The sequence below is a fragment of the Hyla sarda genome, chromosome 3, assembly GCF_029499605.1.
Source record: "Hyla sarda isolate aHylSar1 chromosome 3, aHylSar1.hap1, whole genome shotgun sequence".
Classification (NCBI taxonomy): Eukaryota; Metazoa; Chordata; class Amphibia; order Anura; family Hylidae; genus Hyla; species Hyla sarda.
The window spans coordinates 392,032,172-392,044,836 of NC_079191.1; the positions used below are offsets into that span (position 1 = coordinate 392,032,172).

The 12,665-nt window shown below is 40.1% G+C and overlaps 1 protein-coding gene across 8 annotated transcripts in view; it reads right to left on the minus strand.

Annotated features, from left to right (window-relative positions):
- Positions 1 to 12,665, minus strand: part of EHBP1 (EH domain binding protein 1) — a 430,856-nt gene that overhangs the window by 95,948 nt on the left and 322,243 nt on the right. For 5 of the 8 annotated variants that reach the window (XM_056568010.1, XM_056568005.1, XM_056568004.1 and 2 more), the window contains one exon: positions 10,582 to 10,689. The exons of the other annotated variants lie outside the window; for them this stretch is intronic. In XM_056568010.1, coding sequence (XP_056423985.1) covers positions 10,582 to 10,689 — 108 coding nt within the window. The remainder of the gene's footprint in view (positions 1 to 10,581; positions 10,690 to 12,665) is intronic. 8 annotated transcript variants of the gene reach the window in all.

The following is a 12,665-nucleotide window of genomic DNA, read 5'->3' on the forward strand; positions in this document are numbered from 1 at the left end:
TATTATTAATTTTATTATTTATTTATTATTTAAATTTTTTTTCTTTTAAGAGAAATGTTAGGTATGCAACTCCATCTCTAGTCTCTTCTGTGAAATAATAATATTAAACATTTAAAAAAAAGAAATGTCAAAATTAAGGAACAAAATGTGGTCTCCAGTGTTTAGGGTACAAGCGCCCTATTTAGATGTTAATAAAGCTGTCAATAACAGCTGCAAACTGAACTGCCCTGGATGTGCTGAAGAGGTAGAGGGTTCACAATGTGACAAGGTCACTAATCCAGTCAAGGATAAACCTCATTCTAAAAAGTTTAACTCCGTTTCCTGGAAAACACTTCAAAAGACTTGTGTATTTCATCCATCAACACAGATCAAATTTTCATAAGAACCGCAACAAACTGCTTTCTATTTTTGTCATTAGAGATGACTACAATTATTCCTGTGCTCAAACCTGTCAATCCAAATGACCACCTTAGAAACACAAATGGCTGGGTCTGCAAGAGGCCGGCAGGTACGGGGGGTCATTCCTTTTCATCCAAGTATGCACCTCCCTAATGAAGAGTGCAGGCTGTGATTTCACCTCAAGCATGGTGCAAGTATATATCTGAGCAATCACTGACTAATGGACTCACGTGTGGTTTATATTTATATATATATATATATATATATATATATATATATATATATATACATATACACACACACACACACACACACACAGTGGGGCAAAAGAGTATTTAGTCAGCCATCAATTGTGCAAGTTCTCCCACTTTAAAAGATGAGAGGCCTGTAACTTTCATCATAGTAATACCTCAACTATGAGAGACATAATGGGAGGAAAGAATACAGGAAATCCCATTGTAGGATTTCTAACGAATTTGTAAATTCCTCGGTAAAATAAGTATTTGGTCACCTACAAACAAGCAAGATTTCTGTCTCTCACAGACCTGTAACAACTTCTTTAAAGAGACTCCTCTGTCCTCCACTCGTTACCTGTAATAATGACACCTATTTGAACTTGTTATTAGTATAAAAGACACCTGTCCACCACCTCAAACAGTCACACTCCAAACTCCACTATGGTCAAGACCAAAGAGCTGTCGAAGGCCACCAGAAACAAAATTGTACACCTGAACCAGGCTGGGAAGACTGAACCTGCAATAGGCAAGTAGCTTGGTGTGAAGAAATCAACTGTGGGAGCAATTATTAGAAAACTGAAGACATACAAGACCACTGATAATCTCCCTCGATGTGGGGCTCCTTGCAAGATCTCACCCCGTGGTGTCAAAATGACCACAAGAACGGTGAGCAAAAATCCCAGAACCACACGGGGGGCTAGTGAAGGACCTGCAGAGAGCTGGGATCAAAGTAACAAAGGCTACCATCAGTAACACACTACACCGCCAGGGACTCAAATCATGCAGTGCCAGACGTGTCCCTCTGCTTAAGCCAGTACATGTCTGGGCCTGTCTGAAGTTTGCTTGAGAGCATTTGGATGATCCAGAAGTGGATTGGGAGAATGACGTATGGTCAGATGAAACCAAAGCAGAACTTTTTGGTAAAAACTCAATTTATCGTGTTTGGAGGAGAAAGAATGCTGAGTTGCATCCAAAGAACACCATAACTACTGTGAAGCATGGGGGTGGAAACATCATGCTTTGGGGATGTTTTTCAGAAAAGGGACCAGGATGACTGATCCGTGTAAAGGAAAGAATGAATGGGGCCATGCATCGTGAGATTTTGAGTAAAAACCTCCTTCCATCAGCAAGGGCATTGAAGATGGAACGTGGTTGGGTCTTTCAGCATGACAATGGTCCCAAACACACCATCCGGGCGAGTGGCTTCGTAAGAAGCATTTCATGGTCCTGGAGTGGCCGAGCTAGTTTCCAGATCTCAACCCCCATAGAAAACCTTTGGAGGGAGTGCGACTGCTCTAGAGGAGATCTGCATGGAGGAATGGGCCAATATACCAGTAACCGTGTGTGAAAACCTTGTAAAGACTTACAGAAAATGTTTGACCTCTGTCAATGCCAAGAAAGGGTATATAACAAAGTATTGAGATGAACTTTTGTTATTGACCTAATACTTATTTTTTGTTTCCCATTATGTCTCTCATAGTTGAGGTATACCTATGATGAAAATTACAGGCCTCTCTCATCTTTTTAAGTGGGAGAACTTGCACAATTGGTGGCTGACTAAATACTTTTTTGCCCCACTATATATATATATATATATATATATATAGGAATGTCACATAAGTGGGTCCACCCATGACAATACGGAAGAAATTACCCTCTGCTATAATGTAAAGTAGTGAGTGCACAGCCTGTATAACACTGTTTAATGTTTTGTCCCTTCAAAATTACTCAACACACAGCCAATAATGTCTAAACCTTGGCAACAAATGTGAGTATACCCCTAAGTGTTTATGCAAATATTAGGCCCAATAAGCTATTTTACCTCGCCAATGTGACTTTTTAATGTTACAAGGTCTCAAGTGTGAATAGGACAAAGAGGCCTTAAATTTGATATGTGAAAAATACATAGTGCTCCCTGGGACTTCGAACAGAGCTATTGAAGTATATATATGAGACTATATATGTGTTGATGACGAAAAAACATATATGCATATAGGCACTTACACTTCAAGAATGTGATACTATGCCTTTAGGCAAATATGTTTTTTCATCATCAACACATATATAGTCTCCAATATATATTTCAATAGTACTGTTCAAAGTCCCAGGGAGCGCTAGGTATTTTTCACCTATCATTTGTCTCCTTATTTATACGGTTACCAGGGAACCATATACATATACTGATAGCAGCCCCTCTGGGCATCATATATAACCCACGGACTGCTGTGGAAGCGCTGGTGTTTTGTTTCTACAGGTCTTATATTTGGTGTTATCATTCTCACACTCTCTAATACTGGTCACTGGATGTTCAACATGGCACCTCATGGCAAAGAACTCTGAGAAGCAGAAAAAAAGAATAGTTGTGCTAAATAAAGACGGCCTAGAAGATTGCCAAAATCCCAAAACTGAACTGCATCACAGTGGGCAAGAACAGTAGTTTCACAGGACAGGTCCTACTCAAAACAGGCCTCGCCATGATGTCATCATGGAGGAGTAGAAGAGGACTCCTGTGAAGAACAACCTGTGAAGCTCTGGTGAACTTCATGTCAAGAGACTTAAAGGGGTAATTCACTGGGAAAAAAAAATTCAGATCAACTGATGCCAAAAAGTTCAACAGATTTGTAAATTACTTCTATTAAAAAAATCTTAATCCTTCTAGTACTTAACTTCCTGTGGATCATACAGCAGCTATTTTCTTTTTGAATTTCCTTTTTGCCTGACCACAGTGCTCTCTGCTGACACCTCTGTCCATGTCAGGAACTGTCCAGAGTAGGATAGGTTTTCTATGGGGATTTGCTCCTACTCTGGACAGTTCCGAAAATGGACAGAGGTGTCAGCAGAGAGCACTGTGGTCAGACAGAAAGGAAATTAAAAAAGAAAAGAACTTCCTGTGGATCATACATCACTATTGGAAGGATTAAGATTTTTTTTAATAGAAGTAATTTACAAATCTGTTTAACTTTCTGGCACCAGTTGATTTAAAAAATATATATATTTTCTAGTGGAATACCCCTTTAGCAAGTGCTGAAAAATAATGGTGTCCACACAATATATTGACACTTTGGGCCCGAATTTGGACATTTCCACTTAGGGGTGTATTCACTTTTGTTGCCAAGGTTTGGACATAAATGTCTGTGTGCTGAGTTATTTAGAAGGGGACATAATTTAAACACTGTTATACAGACTGTGCACTAACTACTTTACATTGTTGCAGAGGGTAATTGTATAAGCGTTGTCCCATGAAAAAATAGAAGAAAATATTTACAAAAATGTGAGGGTGGATTTTTTGTTTACAGATTTGAACCAGATACATGTTCTTTTTTTTCCCTAGCAAGTTCCTAATTTCTGATTATACTTTTTTATTACCGTATATACTCGCGTATAAGCCGACCCGAATATAAGCCGAGGCCCCTAATTTCACCCTAAAAACCCAGGAAAAGGTATTGACTCGACTATAAGCCTAGGGGGGAATACATCATCCCCCCCATGTCCTCATCCAGACCCCCGTCATCATCCAGACCCCCTTTATCATCCCCCCCCATCATCATCACCGCCTGTCAATCCCGTCAGCCGTCGGCTGTCTGGGCATGCTGGGAGTTGTAGTTTTGAAATCTCTGGAGGTTCGCGGGTTGAAGACCACTGCGGCCTTTGTCATCATCCAGACCCCCCCACCTTTAGTTTTCTACTCACCTCCCCTCTGTGGGAAGGAAGCGTGAGCTTAGTCGTTCCGGGCTGTCCATTTTCACCGGGGGGGCCCTCTTCTCCATGCTCCGGGCCTGCCCCGGACTAGTGACATTGCCTTGACGACTCACAAGGACGTTCATGCACAGGGAGGCTGCGCATGAACGTCCCTGTGCGGCATCGTCAAGGCAAAGTAACTAGTCCGGGGCATGCCACGTCATTCCAGAGGTTTCAAAACTACAACTCCCAGCATGCAACGTCACTAGTCTGGGCCAGGCCCGGAGCGCGGAGAAGAGGCCCCCCCAGGGTAAAAATGGACAGCCCGGAACGACTAACCCTCCCCACCGGACGGTCCCTGCAGCATAGATGGCCCGGACCAGCTCACCCTTCCTTCCCACCGAGGGGAGGTGAGTAGAAAACTAAAGGGGGGGGTCTGGATGATGACGAAGGCCGCAGTGGTCTTCAACCTGCGGACCTCCAGAGGTTTCAAAACTACAGTTCCCAGCATGCGCGGACAGCCGATGGCTGTCCGGGCATGCTGGGAGTTGTAGTTTTGCAACCTCTGGAGGGAAGATCACTGAGAAGGGATTGACAGGCGGAGAGTTCACTCGAGTATAAGCCGAGGGGGGCGTTTTCAGCACGAAAAACCGTGCTGAAAAACTCGGCTTATACTCGAGTATATACAGTAAATTTTTGTGTGTATAATTATGGGGTCTGCCATCTTGGCTGAGCTGTTTTTACCAGCGTTTAGAGAGATGCTTTACAGCAGAACTGGTGGACATAGGCAACATAAGACAGGACTTCTCTTATCTACATTAATTGGAAACATTACTGGGCATTCTCTGTGACCTTTGCAAAGATCATTCCAAAGGGAGGGGGACCCTGAGCTTTTGCTATTGTCTTATCTATATACTGGTGCTACTTTTTGCATCGCAGACAAAAAAAGGAAGTCTTAGCTTAGGCTAGGTTCGCATCACAATGGGAAATGTCAAAATGACATGCTGAAGTGTCCATACTTGGACAGGCACCGTTTATTTCAATGGGCCGATCGTAGTCTACTAGTCATTTTCCAAGCATATGAAAGCTTTGGCTCTGACTAAGAAATGTGACTTTCTGCAATTTTCAGTCCAAAAAAATTCCTGTGGATAGGTTGGGAAAATGACCTGAATATAGTCACTAGCTGACTACACTCAGGCCATTAAAATAAATCTGAGCACGGACACAACGGCATGTCATTGACATTTTACCAACGTATTCGTGCCTCAGAGGCACAATTCGTGTTGTGAACAAGGCCTTAGTTTTAGGCCTATTGGCCAAAATTTAAACTGCAAGATTTCAGAATTATTTCCATATATATATATATATATATATATATATATATATATATATATATATATATCTATATATATAGATAGATAGATATATAGATAGATAGAAACATGGGAAATAAAATAAAAAAAAAAACACCAAAAATTCTTACAAAATATGATTAACAAAGAAAAAAAAACTTTATTTAAACAGTAGGATCTGTGGAGGAGCAGAGAAATAGTTTTTAAAAATCTCCTCCACATACCATGAAATTTTTAGCACATAAATATTAATATACCATGGATTTTACATTACGGATTGTGGACTGGGTTGCAAATTTCACCACTTTCAAAGTAGAAATGCTGCAATCCATAGCTCAGGCCTAGGCAACCTTCGGCATTGCAGATGTTTTGGACTACATCTGTCATGATGCTTTGGAAGCATGTTGGCTGTAAGAGAATCATGGGAGATGTAGTCCAAAACATCTTCAGTGCAGAAGGTTGCCTATGACTGCCATAGCCTAAAACACATGTAAGGCCGTGTTCACACTACAGGATCCGCATCTGGTAAAAAAAAAACGTGAGCCGACTGACATTGCTGCCTCGAGGATTCCGACAGTACATTGAGCAAGTTTAATGTTCTGACAGAATTTTTAGATTTTAATTTTTGAATTCCTTCCAGAAAATTTTGCAGTGTCAATGGAAACCCATTCACTTGCATTTTACCCTTAGGTGGCTGAATTTACAACCCAAATTCATAAGCAGGATTCCGCTCAGAAATTTCGTAGTTCCTAACACATACAGTATTTGCTGCAGATTCACCATGGATTTGCAGCAAGGTGCACAGTGGAAAATTTCCCCTATATGTGAAAAATTTTAATAAGATTCTTGGGACCCCAAAAGATAATCAATAAGGAACCTTGCATATAAAACATATATAAAATATGAAAGTGTACTTTGAAAAATTGCTAATTTTTAACATCAATTCATCCCATCAAAATCTATGGCAATGTATCACGTCTATACATTTTATGTATAATAAAACCATAGTGTGAACAAAGCTTTATTAATTATTTAGCTACAGTGCCTGGCTCTGATGATAATAGATATAATAATCTCTCCTTTTATAACTGCCAGAATATCACTGCATTCCATGCTAGTCATAGTTGAAACCTGTAAATAGATAACACCGATCACAGACACTATCATACAAAGGTACAAATGTACACACAGAAATAAAAAACACAATATATTCCATTACAGAAACCTTCTGTGTTTCCAGCAAGAAATGCAAAGTTTGGGTGTTTATGAGCGAAGGACTGCCAACGCTCTGCCATTCCGCCGGGGATATGCTCCAGAGGCAGAAAGTCTCCGCTTCTGAAGTCCTGTGATAAGAAACCTCAACAAAACAACAGACAAAACAGCGACCATGCAACTGTAACAAACGAAAGCACGCCAACGCAAACTCACAATTTAAAGGGAATTTACCATTAAAAAATATTCTAATCCTATTGACCATGTAACACATCCTCCAGCACAGTAAATATTCACTTGTGTCTCCTGTGCTTTTCGTCGCATAGTTGTCGGTGTCCTAATCCCGGTGGAGGCTTCCAATAAATTTCTGAACTGATGGAGAAAGTACTGTACCTGTGACCTGGTTTGCCCTGCATCTTATAGGATCTCATAGGCATAGACTTAGTGGTTCGAAAATATAGGATGTTTATACATTTAACTATTCTGTTGTGACTGTAAAACAGAACAAAGTGAGGGCTATAAAGGGGACAAGGGTCTAGCAGTGATCTCCAAACTGTATACCTCCAGCTGTTGCAAAACTACAACTTCCAGCATGCCTGGACAGCCAACCGCTGTCCGGGCATGCTGGAAGTTGTAGTTTTGCAACAGCTGGAGGGCCACAGGTTGGAGACCACTACAGGACTCATTTGGAGTAGGAGTACAAATATAGAGTAAATCCTGAGAGGACTCCTAGGAGAGACAGTGAACCTTCTTACCCTGCCCACACAGGATGATTGACAGTTTTCCCTGTATAAGTGTGCACAGAGAAGATTTAGTCATCCTGTCTGGGTGAGGTAAGAAGGACTCCAACTGTCTCTTCTAGAAGTCTTCTCAGGATTTACTCTGTTCTTAAAGGGGTTATCCACCATAAGGTGATTTTAGTACGTACCTGGCAGACAGTAATGGACATGCTTATGAAGGATCTGTGCTTGTCTTGGGGCTAAATGGCTATGTCATGAGATTACCATAACACTGTGGCTAGCTTTTTGTGAACTTGTATTTCCTGTTAGACTTTACTTTTTTTTACTACAAATCCCACAATTCCATTTTCCTCCCTCCCACTTAAACAAAAGACCTGTGGTTTTCAATCAGGGTGCCTATAGCTGTTGCATTAGTTGCAGATTGATCCCTCTCCCACCAAGCGATCGCTCCATCCATTGAAGCAGATAGGCTCACTGTCATCAGCTGACTAGTGAGTCAGGTCTCGACCGCATTGCAACCTGGGAAAAATCTGAGACAACAGTAATTTTGTATGCTGGTAAAAATAAATATTGGGGTGAAAGTCACATAAGAATTGTGAGAAAACCGGCACACACAGGTACAGACAATATATTATGAACTACACTAACTTTACAGCCCCTGTAGCATAGTCAAATAAAAAAAAAATCCTGGAATACCCCTTTAAGAAATCTTGCTCCAGCATATGTGTCATAGATCTCAACATTTATCTCTCTATTATATGCTGCTCTCAGATTGTGCAGCATAAAACAATTTGTAGCTTCACTGTATTGAAAAAAATAAAAAAATAAAACCCAAACATTAAAGGGGTACTCCCGTGGAAAAAAAATGTTTTTTAAATCAACTGGTGCCAGAAAGTTAAACAGATTCGTAAATTACTTCTATAAAAAAATCTTAATCCTTCCAATACATTTTATGGGCTGTATACTACAGAGGAAATGCTTTTCTTTTTGGATTTCTCTGATGTCATGACCACAGTGCTCTCTGCTGTCCTTTTTAGGAACTATCCAGAGCAGCATATGTTTGCTATAGGGATTTTCTCCTGCTCTGGACCGTTCCAAAAATGGACAGCGGAGGTCAGCAGAGAGCACCGTGGTCGTGACATAAGAGAAATCCAAAAAGAAAAACATTTCTTCTGTAGTATATAGCCCCTAAAAAGTACTGGAAGGATTAAGATTTTTTTAATAGAAGTAATTTACAAATCTGTAACTTTCTGGAACCAGTTGATTTAAAAAAAAAGTTTTCAATGGGAGTACGCCTTTAAGGCCTTGTTCACATCTGCGTTTGGAGCTCTGTCGCAGAGTCCACTCCTGAGACAAACAACAGAGCTTGATGGTCCGTTGTACAATAAACACCAATGGGTTTCTTCAGTCTTTTGCTCCTCACCTAAACCTGGCCTAGACCCATCTCCTATTGTTTGGTGTAATTCTAATAACTTTACAAAACTCTTTTCTAGTGCGTAAACGTCTCCCTAATATAGAACACTTTAACTCTACTGCTACTCTTCCAAGCATAACTTTTAGGGCTCAGCAAGTGTTCTCTTATTTAAAGTCTGTAGTCTCTTCTCATGGGGATATTTCTGACACAATATTCTCCTGGCCACACAGGGTTTAATGGTTTTCTCCATTCTACAAGGTAGTCTTAACTTGCCCCCGGCTTTTAGGGTTTCCTGGGAGGTCAACTTTCATTTTATTCTCGCTCTACACCCCAATGACAGAATTGTTGTATGGTTATCAGAAAGGGTAGTTGGCAAGTCTCTATAGCGGAGACCTCTTCGAAAGTTCTTCATAGAACCTACTTTGTTCTTAATAGACTTTGTGCCATATACTCTTCAGTGTCTCCTCTATGTTTTAGGGGTTGTTTGTCATCTGGTTCTATGTATAATATATGGTGGAGTTGCCTGGTTGTGGCATTATTTTGGACATTTTGGTGGTCTCTTTGATCCTTGTGACCCTTTTTTTGTCTATTAGGACAGAAGCCATCTCGAATGCCATACCGCACCTTTTTGCTTGCCCTACAATTATTATTGGTGGCTCGCATCCACTGTGCTTCTCAGTGGAGGAATCCTGCCCTATCTTTTTCTGCTGTTCTCAACTGGATCAACTCCATCATACTTCATGAAAAACTTAGTGCTATGCGGGACAACTCACTTTGAGAGATCATGGAACCCTTGGATGTCTTCTTCATTCTGTCCTAATGTTCGCCACTCTGTGCCTCTCTACTGAATGTCTCAGGGGCTCCTTGGAATTGTGCCTTACTGCTGCTCTTTTATTTTTCTTGTACTGTACCCGATTATTTAATTTACTTTGTTTATCATGTTTTGGGTATCTGTGTATTCATGTTTGTATTACTTTTTTTTGTCTTATAAAAAAAGCTTCACCTTGTGTCCCATTGACTTTGAATAGGGTCTATTAGGTTTCTGTCTGGTGTTATGCAGGAGTTGTGCAGAGAGACTGATCTGCAGTCATTTTTTTCTCCTCTGCTTTCCTCTCACTGCTGTAATTTAAAAGAAATCTGCAAACACATATAGTAGGCAAGGGCATACATACAATCCAAGAAGCCAAAGCAGCTGCTTTGGGGAATCTCAGGGTCCATTCCAGGTGGAGAATCTGCATAGGATTGTGGCTGTTACACCAATGTTAGCAAATAAGGAAATGCACAATATACCCAAGTCATGACCATGACAGAGGACAAGTGGTAAAAGCATGGTGGTGTTCAACCTAAGAAATGTATTTAAATCCCTGCTTTGGCACACCACTCTATAAGAAAGCAATGGCAGGGACCTCAATGTATGTGAAGTAAAGATCAGTAAATCCAGCCTAACAGAACTCCAAATTATTGATACTGGGTCTGTACAATGAAACAAGGAGAAAGTCCTATAGGAAAGGAAAAAACCCAAAGACTGTAAGATGTGCAATAAGAATTACCAGGAAGATCTGGGTCTAGGTTAGTGGATTCATCAGCACCTCCACCACATACAAGAGGAAAATCAGGACTGTCCACATTAGTAAGTGCTTTGTTAATATCATCCTCATCTGCAGAAATATGAAGTGCCAAGGTTAGTACATGTTTGTAAAGATACAAGACGTAAATTTCCTCTCAAAATATGAGAAAGAGAATACAAAGGAAAAGCAAGAAATCAAAGCACAAGAAGAAAGTTTATTTCACTACTTTGTGATTGGAGTCCGATTGTACCTCACCTGAAAACTCATATTAAATGTTCCCTTTATATGTCATGTCGGGGGATAAATCAATGTTCGTAAGATATCCTACCACATACTAGGATAAAAAAGTGTTGTAGAAGTTTAGGTGTAGGGGTCTCATGAAGATACCTCTGTTTATATTAAAATAAAAAGACAGAACAGGATGCGCTCCGTTGTGTGATATCTAAGGGTATACAGGTAACGCAACGTGTGAATTTGCGCTTACCGGAGGTAGTTGTACTACGTCCAACTACAACCATGGATAGAAGTATGATTAATAAAGGGTTTCTGCAGCCGCTTCACCTCTCGTAGATAAAGATCAAACACAAAATTCCTCCCAAATCAGCAGTCAAGAAGGCGCTTGGAACCAGGATAAAATGCAAACTTTTCTTTATTCCCACAATGCAACGCGTTTCGCAGAAGTTCCGCTTCATCAGGCATGATGCCAGATGAAGCAGAACTTCTGCAAAACGCGTTGCATTGTGGGAATAAAGAAAAGTTTGCATTTCATCCTGGTTCCAAGCGCCTTCTTGACTCTGCCGATTTGGGAGGAATTTTGTGTTGGATCTGTTCATATTTGGACATAATTTGTGGACATCATTTATTTCTCAAATATACTAAATTAATTGTGTCCATGATAGTAACACACACACACACACATATACATACATATATAGCTATCCCTATCTACACATACATACACACACATATAAAACTGAACGTATGTATGTCTGTTCCAGCATAAGTTCCAAATAGCTGGAGAAATTTTGAAGAAACTTTTTACTCATATATCAAATAAAAATTAACCCTATCAACCCTAAGGGTGGGATTATTTGCTTGACGTTCCATGTAAGTCTTTGGTACATCTCCTGTTCGCATTACTCTAGGGCTGCAGAGATTGTCTGGGACTTCAAAAACAAACTACTGACTTTCCAGCAGGAAGGTGCAGAGAATAGTTAGTGCAATGGACTGGACATGAGGAGGAAAGAGACATTGATGCTATATACACACACACACACACACACACATACATACACATGTTCAGGTATATACATATTTCTTAAATAAAGCCACCATTTTGGGCACTTCGTATATGCCCTAGATGATGGCTTGAATAAAATACACTTTCTTTAATATAGATTTGTTTGTTTGTACTAACAGTGACCCTTATTTTGGGACTGACTTAGCCCTTTAAGGCTAATGTTCATTATTAAAAAAGCATGGAGTAGGTGCTCTGTCAAAAATGTTTCTTTTCAGTTAATATGTATGGGTTATGTTTGTTCATATACAAGGGCAAAAGCTGGGTGAGAGATCTTCAAGTCAGTAATAGAAATGCATTTGTATGTACAAAAAAAAACAATTGGTTATATGGTAAACAGGACATTTGTAAAGCAATTTATGGACTATTAAGTAAAGAACCCATTACGGCCTATGGAAGGTGTTGGGTTGATTCAGAAACATGTTATTAGAACCAACACTCATGTCCATTCCATGCAAGCTAAAGCCATTCCAACATTGTTTCTCTGTCAGAACATTTCTTACTCTTATTAATATTTGTTTCACCATTGTAAATAATAATTAATCTTGTAGAACCTAATAATGCTTGCTTGGCTTCCAACTTTTCCAACGCTGATGAGTTTCCAACCTTTGCCGTGTCGATATCATCTATCCTTGGCTTGGTGTTAAAGGGGTTATCCAGGAATCGAAATACAGAGATAATTTCTTTTAAAAAACGCTCCCTGTCTGTCTCCAGGTTGGGTGTGTTTCTGCAGCTCAGTTCCATTGAAGTGAATGGAGCCAAGTTGTAA